At 47.4% G+C, this 26,648-nt stretch overlaps 1 protein-coding gene and 1 pseudogene across 1 annotated transcript; both read left to right on the top strand.

Annotated features, from left to right (window-relative positions):
* Positions 1-1,068: 1,068 nt before the first annotated feature.
* Positions 1,069-25,003, top strand: GFRA3 (GDNF family receptor alpha 3). The gene is made up of 8 exons (XM_010388091.2): positions 1,069-1,406; positions 11,895-12,182; positions 17,354-17,446; positions 19,048-19,360; positions 23,220-23,323; positions 23,485-23,619; positions 24,010-24,098; positions 24,326-25,003. Exons 1-8 carry the CDS (start codon positions 1,310-1,312, stop codon positions 24,413-24,415), a joined length of 1,209 nt encoding a protein of 402 aa, XP_010386393.1. The 5' UTR covers positions 1,069-1,309; the 3' UTR covers positions 24,416-25,003.
* On the top strand, positions 8,024-8,789 carry LOC115896382 (annotated as a pseudogene).
* Positions 25,004-26,648: the final 1,645 nt, after the last annotated feature.

Below are 26,648 nucleotides of genomic sequence, written 5' to 3'. Positions count from 1 at the left end.
AGGGAGGGAAGGGCACAGAGGCCACATCAGTCTCCTTCCTTATCTAGGGCCACATGTCTCTCTCCTAGCTTTGCCAAGGGTGATTTACACCCCCGGCTGGAATGACTCTCTTTCTGGGCTGATTACATCGGCAAATGCCCCCCAGAGGCCACAGCAGGATGGCCATATTCAGAAGCAGCAGCCAATAAATCTCAGAGGTTTATATTGCGATTCTCAGTACTCCCCGCTGGCCCTCTGCCAGGCTGGCTGTGGAAGTAAGGAGGGGGTCAAGTTAGAGGGTTAGGGGATGAAACCCTCCACTTCCTTTCATCACCCTCTTCTTCTCTTTTTCTATGTACTGCTCATTCTTCCAAGCCATTCTGCTTCTGGCTTTATCCTGGGATCTTGTGGGAATCAGGCCTAGGCCCAATAAATACCCTTATCCTTATGGGTAGACGTCCTGTGTTCTGGGCACAGATGTGTTTCTACCTAGTTGTTTAATCCTGATAGAGTAGCTTGCTCTCTGAAACTGCCATCATGTGAAAAGGATGGGTTCCTAATTGGTCTCTCCAGGCACCTTCCTCAGTGAGCTTTGGTCCAAGGAAATCTCTTTTATTTAGTGGAGGGTTCAATCTTTCCATCTTCCCTCATGACACCATCAGGGCTGAATTTTGGAATCTAATGCCCCAGGTGTGCTCCCCCGGCAAAGCCATTCCACCTGTCTGTGACCCATCTTTGCAGAATCTCGAGCTTAATAGCCCCCAATCTTACCCTAGAAGACACTTAGGAGGGGGAAAACGAGATCATAGATGTGCCAATTCTAAGAAAAACAAATACTAGAAATGCAAGTGCCCTTGTGTTGGCTTGTTCAAGTTTTGTTACAAAATCTCTTTTGGTGTCCGTTATGTGATGTGTGGGTGAGTGGAATCCGGAAAGTGAGAAAGGGTGCTTTTTTTGGAGAAATATGTGGTTCCCCTAGATGGCGAGTTTCCAGCGGCAGCTTCCACAGTGTCTTGCTAGGTGAAGTTGGCAGAAGGCAGGTGGGCCGCCTCGGGAAGAGCAACCTCTTCCGCGCCAAGCCCGGCGGCTCCCGGGGCGCCGGCCCTCCCTCGCCCCCACCCGCTTCGTCCCTCGGTCTAGCGCTGGAGGGGCGTGGTGCGGTCGCGCGCTTCGGAGTTGGAGGGCGGCGCCCAGGACCCTGGTGGGAAAGTGTGTGCGTCGCGCGGGAGGGCGGGAGGCGGGGGTGGGAGGCGCCGGCCGGGGGAGCCCGGCTCGCAGAGCTCCAGCGGAGGAGCGAGGGGAGCGCGGAGCCCGGCGCCCACAGCTCGCTATGGTGCGCCCCCCGAGCCCGCGACCGCTGCCGCCGGTAGTCCTGATGCTGCTGCTGCTGCTGCTGCTGCCGCCGTCGCCGCTGCCTCTCGCAGCCGGTGAGTGTCGGAGCGCGCACCGGCCGGGGGTGCAGGGGGAGGGGGAGGTGAGGTGTAGGCGAAGCCCGGGGCACCTGCCCGGAGAGGGCGCAGCAGCCTCCCGGTGCATCCGACCCAAGCCAGGGGAACTGGAGCAGGAAGCGCAGGGTGCCTGCAAGGGGCTGAGGTCACACCTAACAGTATACGAACTGAGGTAGACTGAGTGCCAGCAATGGCCTGGTCACCCAAGCATCTCTTCCTCGCCCCTTCCCCCCCTTCCCTCTTTTGAAGTAGGTCTACACAGTCACAGAACAACCCACAGCCAGGTCATTACCAAGACAGCGTCTCTAGGAGGCGGGGAGAATCAGAAACAGTGTCATTTGCTCCACGTGGGCTTTAACTCTTCCATCTGCTTTAAGGACTGAGGAAGAAACTAGGTACAGGTGAAGAAAAAGAAGTTTGTTAGAACTGACTTGTTTCATGACCTTCTATAATAGCAGGGCTCAGAAGCAGTCTAGCACAGTGACTTGCCCCTTGGATAATAAATAATCCACAATAGATGTTTTGTAGATGTAGTTCAAGGCCTGATTTTAGAAACAGGCCACTCCCCAAGGAAGAACAGTGTGGGATCCGAGATCCCTGGAAGGCTCATGGCCTTCATGAGTGGTATGGGTGTGTAGAATCTTATTATGGGGCTCCTGCCCAGAGACTGAATGAAGGGGCTCCTGAGACAGAGAGACCACCACACTGCCCTGAGACCTCAGTCCACAAGGCAGTGCTGTAGAAATGCTGCCTTGAGAGAGATATGGAAGGAAGGAGGGAAAACCCTGGTCTGTCCACCTGCCAACATCAGTAAGTCAGGGCAGCAAGACATCACCAGTCTGATTTGACTGCCTAGGAAATTTCACTAATCCTAAAGGTTATGGCTGCATGTCAGGATCAGGGGAAAACATTAAACACCTTTCTCATTAAATGATCCAGTGTTGGTGACAGATCTATTTTCCACAGTAATACTTGACAGCAATGACTTCTGGTTAAGTGGCCTCATTGAAAATCCATAAAACAGTCATCTAGGAGGTGCCATGTAGAGCCAAGTGCTCTTCAAGAGCACAGACCAACAGAGGGCTTTGGGGGGTGGAAAATACCACTGCTCAAGGCCTGCTAAAGCCAAGCATATAGGAGACCTCCGATTCGTAGGGAAGTGGTGTCATGCACTGAAAATCCTTCTGAAGTAGAGAGGAGGCTGGAGTCCTGGGTTCTAGCCTTGACTCAGTCTTGACTTGCTACATCCCCTGGTGCACATTACTTTTCTTTGTTCACCAATCTATAAAATGGGTACCTGGGCTGTGGGCCTCATTGATGAGAAACAAATGAGGATCTTGTGCCCTAAGGCATAGCCTAATCTGACCCATTCTGTAGCTACTCATTCTCTGATGAGCCAAGAAGCAGAAAACAAAGTTACAAAACCAGGTTGCTAACAAATCAATATGAAATAGATGTGGCAGTGGCTGCGTAAATGAGGAGGTGGGGCAAGTAATGGAGAGTGGTATGGACTATAACAAGCTGGAAAAGGTATGACTTGTCAAAAAGGGGCAGTCATTACTCAACTCCACCTGTTACATGTGGGCCCAAGTGTTTCCATTTTTCAAGACAAATTGGAAATTAATAGTTTTATTTGAAATCTGATTTTTTTTTTTTTTTTTTTTGAGACAGGGTATTAATCTGTCACCTAGGCTGGTGTTCAGTGGTGTGATTCCAGTTCACTGCAGCCTCAACCTCCCATACTCAAGCTATCCTTCTGCCTCAGCCTCCCCAGTAGCTGAGTCTGAAGGAGAGTGCCACCACACCTGGTTAATTTTTGTATTTTTTGTAGAGACTGGTTTTTGCCATCTCTGATGCCCAGACTGATCTTGAATCCTGGGCTCAAACAATCTGCTCACCTTGGCCTCCCAAAGTGCTGAAATTATAGGTGTGCGTCACCGCACCCAGCCTAAAATCTGATTTTTAAATGTTGGCCACTAATTACAACTTTAAGAAAATACTGGCCGGATGCACTGGCTCACACCTACAATCCCAGCACTTTGGGAGGCTGAGATGGGCAGATCACGAGGTCAGGAGATTGAGACCATCCTGGCTAACACGGTGAAATCCTGTCTCTACTAAAAAATAGAAAAAATTAGCCGGGCGTGTTGGTGGGTGCCTGTAGTCCCAGCTACTCAGGAGGCTGAGACAGAGCTTGCAGGGAGCCGAGATAGCGCCACTGCACTCCAGGCTGGGCGACAGAGCGAGACTCCATCTCAAAAGAAAAGAAAAGAAAAGAAAATACTGTGAACGTGCAAAACAAAACAAAACCCCAAAAAACAAAAAAAAAAAAACAAACCACACACACACAAAACAGAAAAAGAAAATACTGCCTGGCATCTTGGCTCACGCCTATAATCCCAGCATTTTGGGAGGCCAAGGTGAGTGGATTGCTTGAGCTCAGGAGTTCGAGAACAGCCTGGGCAACATAATGAAAGCCCATCTCTACAAAACATACAAAAATTAGCTGGGCATGGTAGTACATGCATGCAGTCCCAGCTACTTGGGAGGCTGAGGTGGGAGAGTTCACTTGAGCCTGGGAAGTTGAGGCCGCAGGCTGCAACGAGTGGCGATTGTACCACTGCACTCCAGTCTGGGTGACAGAGATTAAAAGAAAAAAGAAAAGAGAAGAGAAGAGAAAAAGGAACAGAACTTTGCTGACTAAAAAAAAACACATTTGCACACTGGATCAAATTATGACCTTTGCCCTGGATCAAGTCCTGTTTCACAATCCAGGAAACACAAGTTCTACCTTGTTGAGATGAAATTTGATGTGGCCCCCAAGTTCTTTGTTGAGATGAATGCCCGTAAATCCATCACTGCTCAAACTTGGTAGTGTCAACTAAGAAATTGTTTTCTTTTGAAAATGTTTACAACTCAATAGTTAGTACAGTTAAATATGTACAGCTAGGCGCAGTGGCTCACACCTGTAATCCCAGCACTTTCTTGAGGCCGAGGCCGGCAGATCACCTGAGGTCGGGAGTTCGAGGCCAGCCTGACCAACATGGGAAAATTCCTGGGTAACAAGAGCAAAACTCCATCTCAAAAAAAAAAAAATTACAGTCCAGTTACAGCAATAGGACTTGAATCTGCTACTTTGTGTACTTACCACTTATTGGGTACCTACCTAATGGAAGTAACATCGTAAACTTGTAGAAATTCCTCAATCTTTTTAAATCCATGTTCCCTTTTGGTAAATATATAAAATGTCATACCTTCCTTAAATACTTTTTGAAATCTCTAAAGCTTTTTCTTTCATCTTCTACATGTAAAATTATCAAATATGCTTTTTGGAAATACATATTTCCTAGAGAAATTCTGATATACTTTTTCTTTTCCATAGGTTATTGGGGTACATACAGGTGGCGTTTGGTTACATGAATAAGTTCTTTAGTGCTGATTCGTGAGATTTTGGTGCACCCATCACCTGAGAAGTATATACCGCACCCTATTTGTAGTCTTTTATCCCTTCCCCCCGCCATGCTTCCCCACAAGTCCCCAAGTCCATTGTATCATTCTTATGCCTTTGCATTCTCATAGCTTAGCTCCCACATATCAGTGAGAATATACGATGTTTGGTTTTCCATTCCTGAGTTACTTCACTTAGAATAATAGTCTCCAATCTCATCTAGGTTGCTGCGAATGCTGTTAATTCATTCCTTTTTTTTTTTTTTTTGAGATGGAGTCACCCAGGCTGGAGTGCAGTGGTGTGATCTCACCTCTCCGCAAGCTCTGCCTCCCGGGTTCATGCCAGTCTCCTGCCTCAGCCTTCCAAGTAGCTGGGTCTACAGGTGCCCGCCACCACACCCGGCTAATTTTTTTTTTGTATTTTTAGTGGAGATGGGGTTTCACCATATTAGCCAGGATGGTCTCAATCTCCTGACCTCATGATCCGCCCATCTCGGCCTCCCAAAGTGCTGGGATTACAGGCGTGAGCTACCGCACCAGGCCAATTAATTCCTTTTTATGGCTGAATAGTATTCTATTGTATCACAATTTCTGTATCCACTCGTTTATTGATGGGCATTTGGGTTGGTTCTATGATTTTGCAATTGCAGATTGTGCTGCTATAAACATGAGTGTGCAAGTATCTTTTTTGTTTAATGACTTATTTTCCTCTGGGTAGACACCCAGTAGTGGGATTGCTGGATCACATGGTAGTTCTGCTTTTTTTTTTTTTTTTTTGAGATGGAGTCTTACTCTGTTGCCAGGCTGGAGTGCAGTGGCACAGTCTCGGCTCACTGCAACTTCTGCCTCCCAGGTTCAAGCAATTCTCCTGCCTCAGCCTCTTGAGTAGCTGGGACTATAGGCACATGCCACCACGCCCAGCTGATTTTTGTATTTGTAGTAGAGATGGGGTTTCACCTTGTTGGCCAGGATGGTCTCGATCTCTCGACCTTGTGATCTGCCGGCCTTGGCTTCCCAAAGTGCTTGGATTACAGGTGTGAGCCACTGCATCTGGCTTTTTTTTTTTCCAGACTGAGTTTCGCTCTTGTCCCTCAGGCTGCAGTGCAATGACTTGATCTTGGCTCACTGAAACCTCTGCTTCCTGGGTTCAAGTGATTCTCCAGCCTCAGCCTCTCGAGTAGCTGGGATTACAGGTGACTGCCACCACACCCGGCTAATTTTTGTATTTTTAGTAGAGATGGGGTTTTGCAGTGTTGGCCGGGCTGGTCTCGAACTCTTGACCTCAGGTGATCTGCCCACCTCAACCTTCCAAAGTGCTGGGATTACAGGTGTGAGCCACCATGCCCAGCCTACTTTTAGCTCTTTAAGGAATCTCCAGACTGTTTTCCTCAGTGACTGTGCCAGTTTACATTCCCACCAGCAGTGTAGAAGTGTTCCCTGATCACTGCATCCATGCCAACATCTAGTGTTTTTTGATTTTTTGATTATGGCTATTCTTGAAGGAGTAAAGTGCTATCACATTGTGGATGTGATTTGCATTTTACTGATCATGAGTGATGTTGAGCAATTTTTCATATGTTGGCTATTTGTATATCTTCTTTTGAGAATTGTCTATTCATGTCCTTAGCCCACTTTTTGATGGGATTGTTTGTTTTTTTCTTTTTCTTTTTTTTTTTGAGATGGAGTCTTGCTCTGTTACCCAGGCTGGAGTGCAGTGGCGTGATCTCGGCTCACTGCAAGCTCCGCCTCGTGGGTTCACACCATTCTCCTGCCTCAGCCTCCGGAGTAGCTGGGACTACAGGCGTTTGCCACCACACCCAGCTAATTTTTTGTAGTTTTAGTAGAGATGGGGTTTCACCATGTTAGTCAGGATGGTCTTGATCTCCTGACCTTATGATCCGCCCGCCTCGGCCTCCCAAAGTGCTGTAATTACCAGCTTGAGCCACTGCGCCTGGCCGATTGTTTTTTTCTTGCTGATTTGTTTGAGTTTGTTGTAGATTCTGAATATTAGTCCTTTGTCAGATGTATAGATTGTGAAAATTTTCTCCCACTCTGTGGGTTGTCTGTTTACTCTGCTGACTGTTCCTTTTGCTGTGTAGAAGCTCTTTAGTTTAATTAAGTACCAGTTATTCATCTTTTTTTTTTTTTTTTGCATTTGCTTTTGGGTTCTTGGTCATGAAATCCTTGCCTAAGTCAAAGTCTAGAAGGATTTTTCGAATGTTATCTTCTAGAATTTTTATAGTTTCAGGTCTTAGATTTAAGTTCTTCTTTTTTTTTTTTTTTTTTTTTTTTTTTTTTTCAGATGGAGTCTCACCCTGTTGCCCAGGCTGGAGTGCAGTGGCATGATCTCTGCTCACTGCAACCTCTGCCTCCTGGGTTCAAGCAATTCTCCTGCCTCGGCCTCCTGAGTACCTCGTATTATAGGCGCCCCCCCCACCACACCCAGCTAATTTTTGTATTTTTAATAGAGACGGTGTTTCACCATGCTGGTTAGGCTGGTCTCGAACTCCTGACCTCAGGTAATCCACCCACCTTGGCCTCCCAAAGTGCTGGGATTACAGGTGTGGTGGCCAGATTTAAGTTCTTAATCCATCTTGAGTTGATTTTTGTATAAGATGAGAGATGAGGACTCAGTTTCATTCTCCTACATGTGGCTAGCCAATTATCCCAGGACCATTTGTTGAAAAGGGTGTTCTTGGCTGGGCGCGGTGGCTCAAGCCTGTAATCCCAGCACTTTGGGAGGCCGAGACGGGTGGATCACGAGGTCAGGAGATCAAGACCATCCTGGCTAACACGGTGAAACCCCATCTCTACTAAAAATACAAAAAACTAGCCAGGCGAGGTGGCGGGCGCCTGTAGTCCCAGCTACTTCAGAGGCTGAGGCAGGAGAATGGCGTAAACCCGGGAGGCGGAGCTTGCAGTGAGCTGAGATCCGGCCACTGCACTCCAGCCTGGGCAACAGAGCAAGACTCCTGTCTCAAAAAAAAAAAAAAAAAGAAAAAAAAGAAAAGGATGTTCTTTCGCCACTTTATGTTTTTGTTTGCTTTGTTGAAGATCAGTTGGCTGTACTGGGGCAAAACTAATCTCTGATGTTAGAGATAAAGATACTACCTTTTTGATCCACCATCTGCAGTGGAGTCACCACCAAAATGCAGATTTTCGTAACACCCTTTATGGAGAAAGCCATCGCTCTTGAGGTTGAACCCTTGAATACAAGGAAATGTAAAAGCCAAGATCCAGGATAAGGAAGGAATTTCTCCTGACCAGTAGTAAAGACTGATCTTTGCTGGCAAGCAACTGGAAGACGGATGTGCTTTGTCTGACTACAATGTTCAAAAGGAGTCCACTCGTCTTGTGTTGAGACTTCATAGTGGTCCTGAGAAAAGGAAGAAGTCTTACACTACTCCCAAAAAGAATAGGCCAGGGCACTGTGGCTCATGACTGTAATCCCAGCACTTTGGAAGGCCGAGGTGGATGGATTGCTTGAGGCCAGGAGTTTGAGACCAGCCTGGCCAACATGGTGAAACCACCTCTCTACTAAAATTACAAAACCCAGCTTTGTGTGGTGGCACGTGCCTGTAATCCCAGCTACTTGGGTGGCTGAGGAAGGTGAATCACTTGAACCCAGGAGGCGGAAATTGCAGAGAACTGAGATTATGCCACTGCACTCCAACCTGGACAACAGAGCAAGACCTGGTCTCAAAAAAAAAAGGAAAAAAAAAGCATAAAAGAAAGAAGGTGAAGCTGGCTGTCCTGAAACACCATAAGGTGGATGAGAATAGCAAAAATAGTCACCTTCGTCAGGAGTGCCCTTCAGATGAATGTGGTGCGGGAGTGTTTATGACCAACCACTCTGACAGACACTATTGTGGCAAATGTCTGACCTATTGCTTCAACAAACCAGAAGACAAGTAAAAGAAATGAAGACAGGCTGGGTGCAGTGGCTCACACTTGTAATCCTAGCACTTTGGAAGGCCAAGGTGGGTGGATCACTTGAGGTTAGGAGTTCAAGACCAGCCTGGGCAACATGGTAAAACCCTTTCTTTACTAAAAATACAAAAATTAACTGGGCATTGTGTGGGTGCCTGTAGTCCCAGCTACTTGGGAGGCTGAGGCAGGAGAATCGCTTGAACCCAGGAGGCAGAGGTTGCAAGGTTGCAGTGAGCTGAGATCGCATCACTGCATTCCAGCCTGACTCTGTCTCAAAAAAAAAAAAGAAAGAAAGAAAGAAAATATAAAAAGAAATGAAGATACTGCTTTACTTGAGAGCACAGTGACTAGAAGAGGGCTTCAGGGATACTGGTAATGTTCTATCCTTTATCTGGATTCTGGCTACTCAAGTATATTCAATTTGTGAAATTCATTGAGCTATACATTTTTGATTCATGTACTTTTCTGTGTTACACCTCAACAAAAAGTTTATTACCAAGGAAGATGTACAAATGGCTAACAAGCACATAAAAATATGCTCAACATCCTTAGTCATTAGGGAAATGCAAATGAAAACCTCAATGAGATACCACTTCATGCTCACAAGGATGGTTATAATTTTTTTAATGGAAAATAACAAGAGTTGGCAGTGTGTATAGAAACTAGAATCCTCGTACATTGCTGATGGGAATGTAAAATGGTGCAGCTTCTGTGAAAAACAATTTGGCGGTTCCTCAAAAAGTTAAACATAGAATTACCGTATGACCCAGCAATTCCACCCCTAGGTATGTATCCCAAAGAACAGAAAACAGGTGTTCAAACAAATACTTGTACATGAAATGTTCATCAAAGCGCTATTCACAATAACCAAAAGGCGGAAGCAACCCAAGTGTCCATTAACTGAAGAACAGATAAACAAAATGTAGGATATTGATATAATGAAATATTATTCATCCATAAAGAACAATGAGGTACTGGCTGGGTGCGGTGGCTCATGCCTGTAATCCCAGCACTGGGAGGCCAAGGCAGGCAGATCACCTGAGGTCAGAAGTTCAGGACCAGCCTGGCCAACGTGATGAAAACCGATCTCTACTAAAAATACAAAAATTAGCCAGGTGTGGTGGCATGTGCCTGCAGTCCCAACTACTCAGGAGGCTGAGGTAGGAGGATCGCTTGAACCCAGGAGGTCAAGGCTGCAGTGAGCTGTAATGCTACTGCACTCCAGCCTGGGACATAGAGCAAGACCCTATCTAAAAAAGAAAAAGGAGAAGAAGGAGAAGAGAAGGAGAAGAAAGGACGAGGGAAGAAGGAGAAAAGTTGATGGTGGCTTGATCTAAGGAGTTGGTGACACCCATGGAGAAAAGTGGGCAGATTCCAGATGTGTTATGAAGTTGACAGGACTTGTTGGATTGAACATAGGCTGTGAAAGGAAGAGATGAATTAAGGCGCGGTGGCTCACACCTGTAATCCCAGCACTTTGGGAGGCCAAGGTGGGAGGATCACCCAAGGTCAGGAGTTTGAGACCAGCCTGACCAACATGGAGAAACCTCGTCTCTACTAAAAATATAAAATTAGCCGGGTGCGGTGGCTCAAGCCTGTAATCCCAGCACTTTGGGAGGCCGAGTCGGGCGGATCACGAGGTCAGGAGATCGAGACCATCCTGGCTAACACGGTGAAACCCCGTCTCTACTAAAAACTACAAAAAACTAGCCGGGCGAGGTGGCGGCGCCTGTAGTCCCAGCTACCCGGGAGGCTGAGGCAGGAGAATGGCGTGAACCCGGGAGGCGGAGCTTGCAGTGAGCTGAGATCCGGCCACAGCACTCCAGCCTGGGTGACAGAGCGAGACTCCGTCTCAAAAAAAAAAAAAAAAAAATATATATATATATATATATATATATATATATCTATATATGTGTATATATATATATATATATATATATATATATAAATAGCTGGGCGTGTGATAATGCATGCCTGTAATTCCAGCTACTTGGGAGGCTGAGGCAGGAGAATTGCTTGAACCTGGGAGGCGGAGGTTGTGTTGAGCCAAGATCACGCCATTGTACTCCAACCAGGGCAACAAGGGCAAAACTCTGTCTCGAAAAAAAAAAAAAAATTCTCCTAGATTTTTATCTTTGAACAGTTAGGGAGATGATGATGTTCTATTACCCCACGTTGAGCACCCTAAATCCTAGGATGCAGGGGATTCCTTCCAGGCTGTGGAGGAATCCTGGTATTTCTGAGTAAGAGACAGGGTTGGTGTACCCTTTCTTTCCTTCTGGAATTAGCTCTCTACCCCAACCCCAGCCAGTTTCCACCTTCAGGTATTTTTAAATGATTTTTTTTTTTTTTTTTTTTTTTTTTTTGAGATGGAGTCTCGCTCTGTCGCCCAGGCTGGAGTGCAGGTGGCCGGATCTCAGCTCACTGCAAGCTCCGCCTCCCGGGTTTACGCCATTCTCCTGCCTCAGCCTCCCGAGTAGCTGGGACTACAAGCGCCCACCACCTCGCCCGGCTAGTTTTTTATGTTTTTTAGTAGAGACGGGGTTTCACCGTGTTAGCCAGGATGGTCTCGATCTCCTGACCTCGTGATCCACCCGTCTCGGCCTCCCAAAGTGCTGGGATTACAGGCTTGAGCCACCGTGCCCGGCCTTTTAAATGATTTTTAATGGGAGACTCAAAGTTATTGCTGACTGCCATTTAGCACTCCCTTGTCCATCTCAACTCTCTGGTTCTGATACTAGCCCTGCCCATGGCATAGCTCTGCCTGGGGCCCCCTTCCTCTGTGCCTGTCAGGGTCATCAGGCTCGCCTTCAAACAACTATTTCCTTTGCCTCCCTGAAGGCTGAGCAGCCTCTCTGCAAACCCCTATTGTTGGATCTGGTCTATTCTGTCCGGACTGTGGCAGCTGCAGACTATCTAGTCCTGCTGAGCTTCTCTCTCTCTCCATGCTTATTCCTAAAGGCCTTTTGTGCTACCCTAAGACTTTCACAAAGTTTCATCAGGAGTATCTGTCTCCCAACCTCATGACTTGGTATTCCCAGACAGCTACTCTAACCTTATGTGAGCCTCACCTGATATCTCCCTTTACAGGAGACCCCCTTCCCACAGAAAGCCGGCTCATGAACAGCTGTCTCCAGGCCAGGAGGAAGTGCCAGGCTGATCCCATTTGCAGTGCTGCCTACCACCACCTGGATTCCTGCACCTCTAGCATAAGCGCCCCACTGCCCTCAGAGGAGCCTTCAGTCCCTGAGGACTGCCTGGAGGCAGCACAGCAACTCAGGAACAGCTCTCTGATAGGCTGCATGTGCCACCGGCGCATGAAGAACCAGGTTGCCTGCTTGGACATCTATTGGACCGTTCACCGTGCCCGCAGCCTTGGTGAGGCTCCCATTATAGAGTGGGCTGAGCTGGGGAAGATGGCTCTAGGGGGTTGTTTTTTAATCCTGCAGGATATGGGCCACGTGGTAGATTCTGATGAGGAGGATAATGAAGCTCTGCATTTGACATCAGAAAAGGTGGGGGGATAATGCCAGGATCTCCTTGGGGCCCCATAACACTGCCCTCTCTTCTCCCTACTTCCCCCTTTCTTACCTGGCAACATGTCAGTTCCCACTTAGCAGAGCTGTGAACCAGGCTGAGGCCCAACCTGGGGAGTTCCTAGAACAAAGGGTATGGACAGTAGATGGGAGAAAAGAGTCTTAACCCATAGATAGGCTCCAAATACCAAGTTCAGAGAAATGGGGAGGTAACATCTTGGTCCAGCCTTTAACACAAAGAATACTCATTAACCAGCCAGGAGATGTAAGAGAGAGAAGGCACAGAAAGAGCCAAAGAGGAGCTGCCTGTCACTCTTTCCATAGGACCCTTATTAGTCAGCTTTTACTGAACTATGTTGCTGTAACAAAACAGCAACTTACAAAACAAAGGTTTAATTCTTGCTCATGTTCTGTATTGGCTCTTTCATGGGTCTTACTCATTCTGGGATCCAGGTTCAAGGTGCAGCCTCTGTCTGGGATGTTCCCTTCTCGTGGCAGGAAGAAATGAGCATTGGTAGAACCACATGATGAGTTTTAAAGTTTCTGCTCAGATCTTATATACACTACGTCTGCTTACATTTCATTCAGAGAGCAAGTCACATGGCCAAGCCTGACATCACTGGATTGAGAATTATACTTCTCCCACAGGGAGATACCAAAAATCTCATGGCAATAAATGAGGATATACAATCTTACAGGGAAGGCAAAGAATGATTGGAAACAATAATACAATCTACCATTGTCAAGTATTCATTTACCTCCCTTCTGCAAGTAAAATACACCCACCTATTTTCCATGAAAGATGCCCTAAAAGCTCTGTTCAAACATGACATCAGGCCGGGCACAGTGGCTCACACCTGTAATCCCAGCACTTTGGGAGGCCAAGGAAGGCAGATCACTTGAGTTCAGGAGTTTAAGATCAACCTGGCCAACATGGTGAAACCTCATCTCTACTAAAATACAAAAAATTAGCTGGGCATGGTGGTGGACACCTGTAATCCCAGGCTATTTGGAAAGCTGAGGCAGGAGAATCACTTGAACCTGGGAAGCAGAGGTTTCAGTGAGTTGAGATTGCACTACTGCACTCCAGCCTGGGCGACAGGGTGAGACTCGAAAAAACAAGCAAACAAACAAACATGACATCAGGCTTCAAGTCTAAGATCTCATGATAGTTTTCAAATTGGGTCTGGATGTGGCTCCTCTTGATCTAAAAACTTATGAACTAAAAAGACAAGTCATCTGCTTTCTATATGTACTCAGCATACAATAAAGGAACAGGGTCAGGAAAACCACAACAAACATTCTCAGAAAGGGGAGGAATGGGCATCTAGGTGTGGTGACTCACACCTGTAACTTCAGCACCTTGGGAGGCCGAGGCGGGAGTATCCCTAAAGCCCAGGAGTTCGAGACCAGCCTGGACAACATAGCGAGCTCCCATCACTACAAAAAGATAAATAAATTAGCTGAGTGTAGTGGTGTACAACTGTGGTCCCAGCTACTCGGGAGGCTGAGGTGGGAGGATCACTTGAGCCCAGGATTTTGAGTCTGCAGTGAGCCATGATCACACCACTGTGCTCCAGCCTGGGTGACAGAGCGAGACCCTGTCTCAGATAAATAAATGAATGAATGAATGAATGGGAGACACACAGCAGACACTGATTCATAGCAATTCTGAAATTCTGCTACACAAATGTTGTAAGGATCCTCTTCCCTGGGAATAGGGATTGCTCTTTAATAAGGCCCTGTTTTTGCTCTACGGGAGTAGTTGCCCTATCCATTGTTTTCCACAGATCTTGGCTCAGCCCTCTGGAAAGGTCCTTCCTCTTGCAGTTTTCTCTTTGACCACGTTTGAAAAGGGCATGAGGTACTACAATCTACCTGGGGACTGAGCCGCACTCTCAGCCTGCTTCCTGCCCGAGAAATGTTGGGCCATTTTAAGTCTCAAATAGTCACAGTCTCTTTTAATCTACACTGGTAACTCTTTGTAGTACGACTCTCTGAAAACATAATTGCTGCTTATGTCTTTGATTTCTATCATCTCATGTGCCTGTGGCCTTTCCCACAATTCAAGACATGCCTCTTTTTCTACACCTAATTAGAAGCACCTAGCCCTTATCAGGCTTCTGTGGAAGAGCCACCACTTTAGTCTTTTTTCACTGAGTACATTTGTCCAACTGGCAGGACTTATTGGGAACCATCTTAATCAACTGAAAGATCTCCACAAACAGTATGATAGCCACATACCTCATTTGGTCTTTCCCCCAAGGCTGAGTTGTAATCAGCCTTATCACTCAAAGCATTTTTTTTTTTTTTTGAGACGGAGTCTCCCTCTGTCACCCAGGCTGGAGTGCAGTGGCCAGATCTCAGCTCACTGCAAGCTCCGCCTCCCGGGTTCCCGCCATTCTCCTGCCTCAGCCTCCCGCGTAGCTGGGACTACAGGCGCCCGCCACCTCGCCCGGCTAGTTTTTTTGTATTTTTAGTAGAGACGGGGTTTCACCGTGTTAGCCAGGATGGTCTCGATCTGACCTCGTGATCCGCCCGTCTCGGCCTCCCAAAGTGCTGGGGATTACAGGCTTGAGGCACCGTGCCCGGCCAGCATTTTTTTTTTTATGTTTTATCTTTTACCTTATGAATACGAGAAACAGTGGCATTTCTTTTCTTTCTTTTTTTTGAAACAGAGTCTTGCTCTGTTGCCCTGGCTGGAGTGCAGTGGCTTTATCTCGGCTCACTGCAACCTCTGCCTCCCAGGTTCAAGCGATTCTCCTACCTCAGGCTTCTGAGTAGCTGAGATTACAGGCACCTGCCACCATGCCCGGCTAATTTTTGTATTTTTAGTAGAGACAGGGTTTCACCATGTTGGTCAGGCTGGTCTCAAACTCCTGACCTTGTGATCTGCCTGCCTCAGCCTCCCAAAATGCTGGAATTACAGGTGTGAGTCACCACGCCCAGCACAGTTGCATTTCTTAACCCTGCAAGTCCTGAAATTTCTAGATTATCTTTTCCTCCACATTTGGGAACTGGCCAATTCTTTTCTGAGCTTATGTCTTGTAGTACCTTGCCAAATGCAGCCAATAGCAATCAAGACATACTAGTAAACTGCTTCTCAGCTTCCCCTAACAGTACAAGCTCATTCAGCATATAATCTTCCCAGTTATCACAGGCAACAATTTTACCAGATGCTTTGCCACTGCATAATGAAGACTGCCATTTTTCTAGCCCCCAGTAACAGCTGCTTTACCACCCACTGCCCAGTACCAAAACCAATGACACACATTATATTATTACTGTAGCACTCCACTTCTAGGTACCAATTGGATTTTATTTTTGCTGTTTTTTTAGTCGGAGTCTCACTTGTCACCCAGGCTGGAGTGCAGTGGCACATTCATAGCTCACTGCAGCCTCAACCTCCTGAGCTCAAGTGGTCCTCCCACCTCAGCCTCCCAAGTAGCTGGGACTACATGTGTGTGCCACCGGACCCAGCTAATTTTAAAATTTTTTGTAGAGATGAAGTCCTGCTGTGTTTCCCAGGCTGGTCTTGAGCTCCTGGGCTCAAGGAATATTCCCGCCTCAGCCTCCCAGTTGCATTTTTTTTTTTTTTTTTTTTTGTAAGATGGAGCCTCACTCTGTCGCCCAGGCTGGAGTGCAGTGGCATGGTCGTGGCTCACTGCAGCCTCCGCCTCCTGGGTTCAAGTGATTCTTTCACCTCAGCCTCCTGGGTAGCTGGGATTACAGGCATGCGCCACCATGCCCAACTAATTTTTTTTTTTTTTTTTGAGACCGAGTCTCACTCTGTTGCCCAGGCTGGAGTGCAGTGACGTGATCTTGGCTCACTGCAACCTCCGCCTCCCAGGTTCATGCCATTCACCTGCCTCAGCCTCCCGAGTAGCTGGGACTACAGGCACCCGCCACCGCGCCTGGCTAATGTTTTGTATTTTTAGTGGAATGGGGTTACACTGTGTTAGCCAGGATGATCTCGATCTCCTGACCTCGTGATCCTCCCACTTCAGCCTCCCAAAGTGCTTGGATTACAGGCATGAGCCACTGCGCCTGGCTAATTTTTGTATTTTCAGTAGAGATGGGGTTTCACCATGTTGGCCAGGCTGGTCTCGAACTCCTGACCTCAGGTGATCCACCCGCCTAGGCATCCCAAAGTGCTAGGATTACAGCTGTGAGCCACCGCACCTGGCACCCCATTGCATTTTTAGTAAGAATTTGCTAGGTTATGCTGTTGTAACAACCAGTTCCCAAATCTCTGGCTTTCAACAACAAAAATGTATTTCTTGCTCATGTTACACATCTGCTGGAGGCTTCTATGAGTTGGCCTTGTCTCTGTTCTACTTGTCTTCTTCACGGAGGATCCAGGCTGGTAGAGGAGAAAGAGTAGCAGCAGAACCACGTGAGGGTTCCTAAAGCTTCTGCTCAGATGTGATTTACATCACTTCAGCTCACAATCCACAGGCCAGAGCAAGTCACATGGCCAAGCCTGCCATCAGTGGGGTGAGGAAGTATACGCCTCTCACAGGGAGTGTGAAAGTTACATGGCAACAGGTGGGGAAGCATAATCCTCTCAAGGGGTGGGGAACAAATAATTGGAAACAATAATACAGTTTGCCACACTCCTTGTTCCCTGTTTTCTACTCCTCATCCTAATCACTTCTCTTTCTGAACTTCCTCGGAGGCTTCTCCCTGAATCCTCTTGCCTCCCTACACTGTGTGCTGATAAGTGTGATGGTGCTCAGCATATTTATTTATCTCACTTACACCATGGTGCTCAGCACACAGTGTGCTCAACAAATGGTAGCTCTTATTATTCTTACAGTTTATTGGTGGAGCCCAGCCTATACCTTATGGCCCTGCATTTTTCTTGTCTCTGCACAGCTTGCAGCTGGTTAGGTAGAGGCTGTGCTTTTCCTTTTCTCCACAGGGCTTTGAGGTCTGAGCCAGCAGCTTCAGCCCCTCCCACCTACCCCACCCTGGTCCTCAGCATTCTGGTGCTCCCCACCTTGTCTCTAGGTAACTATGAGCTGGATGTCTCCCCCTATGAAGATACAGTGACCAGCAAACCCTGGAAAATGAATCTCAGCAAACTGAACATGCTCAAACCAGGTGTGGAGGGCAATTAGGCTCGGGAACCAGAGGCTGGGGCTGGACCCTAGAAGAACGGTGGCTGGGGAGGGGCACAAGTTGGGGGGCTTATAAGGGGAAAGTTTCTAGCCTACCAGGTGACTAAGGAAGACTGTGTCAGGCTGGAAGTGTGAGCTCTGGGGCATGGTCTGGTCTCACAGGTATCTCCAAAGGACAGCAGTTATTAGTGAGGCCATTGAAGAGAGCCCATTAGGGCTCCCTGTTTCTACAAGGCGGGCCCCTGCAAAGGGTGTGGTGGGAGTGGCAGCAGCCCCAGGAAAAATTGTGCTGAAATGGAGTATTTACTTGCATTCAAGGCAGCTGGGAAAGTAGCCTTTTTGTCCCTGAAGACTAGGAAATTGCTGTTTTCAACCATTCTAATGGGATGGGCGAGGTATTGGGCAGGAAAAGAGAGTGTGACTCTGCACGGGGTGACTCAGGGTGGGGAGCCATCAGTCTGGCAAGGACTGTGATGCATGTTTTTCAGGAAAGTGAGACTATGAGTTAATTGAGGAAAAACATACACACATGCTTTTTGAGAAAGATGTGAGCTTTGCTGTATAGTCAGTTTTTTATCATTAGAATTAGAATTTTGAGAAAAAGGCATAGAGTTTCATGCATGAAAAACTCTTAGTGACAAGCTTAGCAAATAACCTATTGCAATTACTTGATTACTATTGCTGCTGGAATATTCTGTTAATAGAAATATCACCATAATTTCCCAAGATTCAGAGTATGGGGAACAGAGTATACATGAATCAGTATATGAAAGATGGGCAGGTGACATTAAAATGGAACAGGATAGGTGCAGATGAAGCCAAAACCAAACCAGAAACCTAAACTAGAATTTGGCTGCATCTGTTTTGGACAGTTCTGAAAGTGCTTCAGAATGTTGCAGGTACTCTGGGTTATCATTTCTACCATCAGCTCTCACAGCGCAGCACTGAGGAAAGAGGTATGGTTTTCTGAGCTTTCTGGCTGCTTGAATTCTAGATAAATGGGTGTTCAATGCATATAGATGATGATAGTGATTATTCTTATTTTACCTAGTCAAGATGAGGAGTTGGGCCGGGCACGGTGGCTCATGCCTGTAATCCCAGCACTTTGGGAGGCCAAGGCGGGCAGATCTCCTGAGGTCGGGAGTTCAAGACCAGCCTGGCTAACATGATGAAACCCCGTTTCTACTAAAAATACAAAAAAATTAGCTGGGCGTCGTGGCGCGTGCCTGTAATCCCAGCTACTCGGGAGGCTGAGGCAGGAGAATTGCTTGAACCCAGGAGGCGGAGGTTGCAGTGAGCTGAGATCTCCCCACTGTACTCCAGCCTGGGCAACAAGAGCAAAACTCCGCCAAAAAAAAAAAAAAAAAGAGGAGTAGGATGGGGAAGGCTGCAGAAGAGCAGGTAGAGTTTGTGGGGAGAGGGGAAGCCCTGGATTAGGAGTAGGTTTATTCAGGACAGCCTTTCTTTTCCTCCTATATCCACTACCTTCCTTGCCAAATCAGGGGTTTTCCGGGGTTCCTATGGAGCCTGGGCTGCAGGCGTGCAGAGGGCCCAGCCCAGTGACTCCGTGCCCTTTCCCCCCAGACTCAGACCTCTGCCTCAAGTTTGCCATGCTGTGTACTCTCAATGACAAGTGTGACCGGCTGCGCAAGGCCTACGGGGAGGCGTGCTCTGGGCCCCACTGCCAGCGCCACGTCTGCCTCAAGCAGCTGCTCACTTTCTTCGAGAAGGCCGCCGAGCCTCATGCGCAAGGCCTGCTACTGTGCCCATGTGCCCCCAACGACCGGGGCTGCGGGGAGCGCCGGCGCAACACCATCGCCCCCAGCTGCGCGCTGCCACCTGTGGCCCCCAACTGCCTGGAGCTGCGGCGCCTCTGCTTCTCCGACCCGCTTTGCAGGTGTGTGGTTTGGGAAGACAGGGTGGGCAGGGATGTGGCACACGCCACTCCTTCCTGGCCATGTTCCTGTGCTGAGCAGGGTCTGACCCTCCCAGGGAACTGTGGACCCATTGGCTGCTTTACCGAGTAGCTACCTTGGATATTTTGTGAAAGTCTTTTCTCAAAAAGAATATGTTTTTTTTTCTTTGCTGTAAAATCTCAGGAAATATAAAAATGTATTTTAAAAAATCATTCAAAATTCTATCACCTGAAGATAATCTGTCATACTTTGGGAAGCATTTCCTTCCAGTCATTTTTCTATCCAGATAACAAAAGTAGACATTCTGGGAATATATTTGTGCCTTACTTTTTTTCTCTTATGGCACATATCTCATGAGCATTTTTCCATGGAGGTGGTGTGGGGTAGTGGTAAGACGGGATCTGAAGTCAGACAGGTGTGAATTTAAATCCTGGGTCTCTGTGATCTTGAGCACATCACTTAACCTAAAAATTCCATCACTAAACCTAAGGTTCCATTTAGTCTCCTATAAAAACTGGTATAATAATGCAGACCTCATGGGATTCTGGTGAGAGTTAAATTACATAATTTATATAGAGTGGTGTAGAGTACCAGTGAAGAGTAAGTGCTTAATAAATGGTAGTGCTTATTTTTTCACTTACTGTCCTTTAAAAACTTTTTTCTTTGTTTTCTTTTTCTTTCCTTTTTTTTTTGAGACGGAGTCTCGCTCTGTCGCCCAGGCTGGAGTGCAGTGGCCGGATCTCAGCTCATTGCAAGCTGGACTACAGGCGCCCGCCACTTCACCCGGCTAGTTTTTTTTGTATTTTTTAGTAGAGACGGGGTTTCACTGTGTTAGCCAGGATGGTCTCGATCTCCTGACCTCATGATCCGCCGGTCTAGGCCTCTCAAAGTGCTGGGATTACAGCCTTGAGCCACCGCACCCAGCCTTTTTTTTTTTTTTTTTTTTTTTTTTGAGACAGAGTCCCCCTCTGTCACCCACGCTGGAGTGCAGTGGCAGGATCTCGGCTCATTGCATCCTCTTTCTCCCAAGTTCAAGCGATTCTCCTGCCTCAGCCTCTCCAGTAGCTAGGACTACAGGCTTGCACCACCATGCCCAGCTAGTTTTTGTATTTTTAGTAGAGATGGGGTTTCACTATGTTGGCCAGGCTGGTCTTGAACTCCTGAGCTTGTTATCAGCCTGCCTCGGCCTCCCAAAGTGCTAGGATTACGGGTGTGAGCCACCATACCCAGCCAAGAACTTGATTTTTTTTTTTTTTTTTTTTTTTTTGAGACGGAGTCTTGCTCTGTCGCCCAGGCTGGAGTGCAGTGGCCGGATCTCAGCTCACTGCAAGCTCCGCCTCCCGGGTTTACGCCATTCTCCTGCCTCAGCCTCCGGAGTAGCTGGGACTACAGGCGCCCGCCACCTCGCCCGGCTAGTTTTTTGTATTTTTAGTAGAGACGGGGTTTCACCGTGTTAGCCAGGATGGTCTCAATCTCCTGACCTCGTGATCCGCCCGTCTCGGCCTCCCAAAGTGCTGGGATTACAGGCTTGAGCCACCGCGCCCGGCTCAAGAACTTGATTTTTAAATGCCTGCATTATATTCCATGTATGGACGCCCTGCACTTTATTTAACCATTCCTCTATTGCTAGATATTTAGGTTTTTTTTTTTTTTTTTTTTTTTTTTTTTTTTTTTTTAAGACGGAGTCTCATTTTGTCGCCCAGGCTGGAGTGCAGTGGTGCAATCTTGGCTCATGCAGCCTCCGCCTCCTGGGTTCAAGGGATACTCCCCCCTCAGCCTCCCGAGTAGCTGGGATTACAGGTGCCTGCCACCATGCCCAGCTAATTTTTTTTTTTTGTATTTTCAATAGGGATGGGGTTTAGCTGTGTTGGCCAGGCTAGTCTCAAATTCCTGGCCTCAGTTGATCTGCCTGCTTTGGCCTCCTAAAGTACTGGAATTATAGGTGTGAGCCACCGCGTCCAGCCAGGTTGGTTCTTTTTTTTCCTTCTTTTTTTTTTTTTGAGACAGTCTTGCGCTATCACCCAGGCTGGAGGGCAGTGCTCACTGCAACCTCCATCTCCTGGGTTCAAGCCATTCTCCTGCCTCAGCCTCCTGAGTAGGCTGGGACTATAAGTGCACACTACAGTGCCCAGCTAATTTTTATATTTTCAGTAGGGATGGGGTTTTGCCACGTTGGCCAGGCCAGTGTTGAACTCCTGAGCTCAAGTGATCAGCCCACTTCAGCCTCCCAAAATGCTGGGATTACAGGCATGAGCCACCATGCTTGTCCAACTCTTACTCTTTAATCTTTGTGCACTAATGTAATTATTACTTAGGATGTGCTGCTACTAGTGCCATGGCCAGATCAAAGGACATGGGAGATTTGTAAGGTATTTGATAGATTTGATAAATATTCTCTTCAGGAAATTTGAAATTCTGATCTGGGTTTCCTGTGTCTTCTCAGGATAAAACACTCACAAAATTGAAGCTATCATTCATTCAAGTGACATTTGTTGACAATAACCTTGGTTTGCAACTTGGTTCTCCTACGTAGTTCTTTGTAACCTTGGGCAAGTTACTTAACCTCTGAGACTACCACTTTCCTCATCTGTAAACTATCTTATAGTCAGGGCTCTTAATAATCATAATACTAACATTTATTGAATAACTAAATACTTACTATGGGCTAGATACTGTTTTAAGTATTAACTCTTCTAAACCTCACAAGAACCCCAATAAGGTAGATCGATCCTTCCTTCCTTCCTTCCTTCCTTCCTTCCTTCCTTCCTTCCTTCCTTCCTTCCTTCCTTCCTTCTTTCCTCTCTCTGTCTCTTCTTCTCTCCTTCCTTCCTTTTTTCCTTCCTCTCTCTTTTTCCCCTTCCTTCCTGTCTCCTTCTCTTCTCTTCTTTCTTTCCTTCCCTTCCTCCTTTCCTTCTTTCTTTCCCTCCCTCCCTCCCTCCCTCCCTCCCTTCTTTCTTTCTTTCTTTCTTTCTTTCTTTCTTTCTTTCTTTCTTTCTTTCTTTCTTTCTTTCTTTCTTTCTTTCTTTCTTTCTTTCTTTCTTTCTTTCTTTCTTTCTTTCTTTCTTTCTTTCTTTCTTTCTTTCTTTCTTTCTTTTCAACAGGGTCTTGCTATGTTGCTCAGGGTGGTCTCCAACTCCTGAGCTCAACTGATTCTCCCACCTCAGCCTCCCAATTAGCTGGGATTACAGGCGTGAGCTGCTACGCTTAGCTTATGCATTCTCTTGCTTCATCCTCACAAAATCCACGAGGTAGTGCTGCTGTCATCTCTATTTTATAATTGAAGAAACTGAGGTTAAAGAAACTATCTGAGATCTCATAAGTAGGGATCGTGGAGCCCATACTCAGAGTGAAATGCTGTGGGTTCTGAGGAATGGTACATTTAATTGTGACGGGGGCACACTTCACAGAGGTAGAGGCCCTGGGCCAGGCTCTGAAGGCAGAGGAGGATTTGACACGACAATGGGCATTCCAAGCTAATGGGGCATGAGGGAGAAGGCTGCAGGCCGGACCCTCAAGGGTGACTCTTGAAATTTTCCTGGCTGAGTGCAGTGGCTCATACCTGTAATCCCAGCACTTTGGGAGGCCGAGGCAGGTGGGTCACCTGAGGTCAGGAGTTTGAGACCAGCCTGGCCAACATGGTGAAAACCCGTCTCTACTAAAAATAAAAAATTAGCCAGGTGTGGTGTCGCGCACCTGTAGTCCCAGCTACTCGGGAGGCTAAGGCAGGAGAATCACTTGAACCTGAGAGGCAGAGGTTGCAGTGAGCCAAGATTGAGCCACGCAAGAAAGAGCGAGACATCATCTCAAAAAAAAAAAAGAAAGAAATTTCCCTTCTTCCAGATCACGCCTGGTGGATTTCCAGACCCACTGCCATCCCATGGACATCCTAGGAACTTGTGCAACAGAGCAGTCCAGATGTCTACGAGCATACCTGGGGCTGATTGGTGAGGCTGGGGGCATGTGTAGGGAACCCCATGTTGGCTAGGCCTGAGGGTAAGAATGCTCTGGAGATAAAGAATGTGATCCTGACATGGGTGGAATAAGGTGGGAGCTAAAGTTAGGGTTAGCCTAGGCCCTGACTACCCTTTCCCTCTTCACTCCACAGGGACTGCCATGACCCCCAACTTTGTCAGCAATGTCAACACCAGTGTTGCCTTAAGCTGCACCTGTCGAGGCAGTGGCAACCTGCAGGAGGAGTGCGAACAGCTGGAAGGGTTCTTCTCCCACAACCCTTGCCTCAGTGAGTGTGCTGTACTTGCTCCCAGCCCCCGGGGCTGAGTCAGCTGGACTCAAGGGAAGGAAAAGGGTCAACTCTGTGGCCCAGGCTGGTTCCATCCATCTCCACCAGACAGAGCAGCTCCTAGCATAGGCTTTCATTGCCGTAGCCCGGGCCTTTCTTCTGTCTCCCACTCCCTGAGAAACCTCCCACGCTGCCTGTTCAACCTGTCTAGAACCCAGGAACATCTCCAGCTCAAGAAACACGTAGAATGAGAGAGTATCCCACTTCCACCTCCCACCCACTTGCTCCCCTATTGCCCAGGGTCCCCGTGGCATTCCCTTTCCTTCCTTGGGAGCCTAAGAAATCTCCTGCCCCTATACCCTTCCAATGAGCCTTCTCTCCTCTCTTCAGCGGAGGCCATTGCAGCTAAGATGCGTTTTCACAGCCAGCTCTTCTACCAGGACTGGCCACACCCTACCTTTGCTGTGATGGCACACCAGGTAGGGCCTCCTCTGTTACACCCCTCAGACTTTACTGGGCCGGCTGGGGAAAACCCAAATTAGGCAGACAAAGGGATAGAGGTGGGGGGCTGACCTCCTCATTGCCATGAATATAGAAACCTCTACTGGATACCTCAGGGGAAGGGGAATACCTCTTGACTGAGGCTGAGGTAGTGAAGGGGCTGAAGAAAATCCCCTGAGATAACTCCATTCCATTTCTTCCACAGAATGAAAACCGTGCTCTGAGGTCACAGCCCTGGGTGCCCTCTCTTTTCTCCTGCACACTTCCCTTGATTCTGCTCCTGAGCCTATGGTAGCTGGACTTCCCTAGGGCCCTCTTCCCCTCTACCACATCCAGCCAGACTTGCAGCCCACAAGGCATGAGGAAAGGACAGCAGCAGAAAGGAGGTGCAGTGCACAGATGAGGGCACAGGAGAAGCTAACGGTTATGACCTCCAGATCCTTATTGGTCTGGTCCTCATTCCCTCCACCCTGTCTCCACTTCTGATTCATGCTGCCCCTCCTTGGTGACCACAATTTAGCCATATCATCTGGTGGTGACTAGCTCCACCAAGCCCCTTTCTAAGCCCTTCCTCTTGACTACCAGGATCACCAGAATCTAATAAGTTAGCCATTCTCTATTGCATTCCAGGTTAGGGTTAGGGTAGGCAGGACTGGGTGTTCTGAGGTAGCCTAGAAAGACATTATCCTTTGTGAGGAAGGCTCCTGCCCGCTCGTCTCCTCCTCTGAATGGTGGATGGAAACCTACTGCCTACACTGCCCTGTCCCCGGATCCTGCAGAACATCTGGACATCAGGAGCTGGAGCCTATGGGCCTTGCTTTATTCCTATTATTGTCCGAAAGTCCCTCTGGGCTCTTGGATCATGATTAAACCTTTGACTTAAGACTTTGCTCTTTTTCCATTTTCTCAAATTTTGAATATCTGTAGAACTAGGGTGTTAATGAAAGAACACAGGCCAGGTGATGAGACACAACAACCCTACCACCAACTGCTATATGACTTCAGGTATATCTCCTAGCCTCTCTGTGTTCTTGACGTGGAGTTGTAATTAAAAATAGCTTATGTGAGGCTGTGGACCCGGGATCTGTCCGAGCTCCAGCCATTTCTCAGATACTGCCTGGGATCTGCCACAGATGGGGATTCTTAGTCAACCACACCATTTATTGAACACCTGCTTGGGTTATTGGCCTGCTCAAGATCATAATGGGGGCCAGAGGAAAAGACAGATTGGTTCTTTTCTTCTCTCTTTTTTTTTTTTGACTCAGAGTCTCGATCTGTCTAGAGTGCAGTGGTACGATCTTGGCTCACTGCAACCTCCTCCTCCCAGGTTCAAGCAATTCTCCTGCCTCAGCCTCCCAAGAAGCTGGGACTACAGGCGTGTGCCACCATGCCCAGCCAATTTTTATATTTTTATTAGAGACGGGTTTCACCATATTGGCCGGGCTGGTCTCGAACTCCTGACTTCAGGTGATCTGCCCACCTCAGCCTGCCAAAGTGCTGGGATTACAGGTGTGAGCCACTATGCCTGGCCCAGAGATTGTTCTTGATCTCAGGGAATTTGTAATCCTATTGGGATAAGGACACACCCACCCATGCAAAGTATAATAGTTGGAAGAATGTAATTATAGAGCTCTGGACATCTGTCTATTAATTGATTCACTCACTCTTTCAATAAGCATCTGATGAATGCTGACTCTGCAAGACACTGTTTTGTATGCAAGAGATTCCAGGATAAAAGGACTCGGATCCTATGTTCAAACCTTTTACACACCAGAGCAGGGAAGCAGACAACAGTCCATAAGAGCAGTGCAGTATGACAAGTGATATATAATAATTACGATAATCCTTTTTTTTTTTTTTTTTTTTTTGAGACAGAGTCTCTCTCTGTCACCCAGGCTGGAGTGCAGTGGCATGATCTTGGCTCACTGCAACCTCTGTCTCCCAGGTTCAAGCAATTCTTCTGCCTCAGCCTCCCAAGCAACTGGGATTACAGGCTCACGCCACCACGCCAGGCTAATTTTTTGTATTTTTAGTAGAGACACAGTTTCATTATGTTGGCCAAGCTGGTCTTGAACTCCTGACCTCAGGTGATCCACCCGCCTCAGCCTCCCAAAGTGCTGGGATTATAGGCGGGAGCCCCCATGCCTGGCCCTAATTGTGATGATCCTCATTTATGGAGCCCATATTGTGTGCCAAGTACTACTGTGCATTAACTGTGTGCAAATACAGCCATTAATTCATTTAATCCTCCAGCAACATTTGAGCTTGTGAATCACAAGCTGTTAATATGTGACCTTGGGCTTAGCCTCACTGGGCCTCACTATCCATATCTGTAACATGGAAAACCATGGCACCCACCTCATGAGGAATGAGATAATCCATGTAAAAGCATTGTAGCTGACACACAGTAAAAACTCACAAAAGTTAACAATTACGTGTTTTTGTAGAGAATTTGGACATTACAGACAATTCTAAAGAAGAAAGCAAAATCTTTAAGCTCCCACTGTCAAGTGTCCAGACTGCTCCCT

Source organism: Rhinopithecus roxellana, chromosome 3 (genome assembly GCF_007565055.1).
Source record: "Rhinopithecus roxellana isolate Shanxi Qingling chromosome 3, ASM756505v1, whole genome shotgun sequence".
NCBI classification, from domain to species: Eukaryota; Metazoa; Chordata; class Mammalia; order Primates; family Cercopithecidae; genus Rhinopithecus; species Rhinopithecus roxellana.
This window is presented reverse-complemented; position numbering and strand designations above follow the sequence as displayed.

What these genes read in the sequence shown, in the direction of transcription:
- GFRA3 (XM_010388091.2), top strand. Translation starts at nt 1,310, where the DNA reads ATGGTGCGCCCCCCGAGCCCGCGACCGCTGCCGCCGGTAGTCCTGATG. An exon ending in TCACCGTGCCCGCAGCCTTG is followed by an intron (nt 12,183 to 17,353) that starts GTGAGGCTCCCA and finishes CCTTGTCTCTAG; the next exon opens with GTAACTATGAGCTGGATGTC. An exon ending in AGCATACCTGGGGCTGATTG is followed by an intron (nt 23,324 to 23,484) that starts GTGAGGCTGGGG and finishes TTCACTCCACAG; the next exon opens with GGACTGCCATGACCCCCAAC.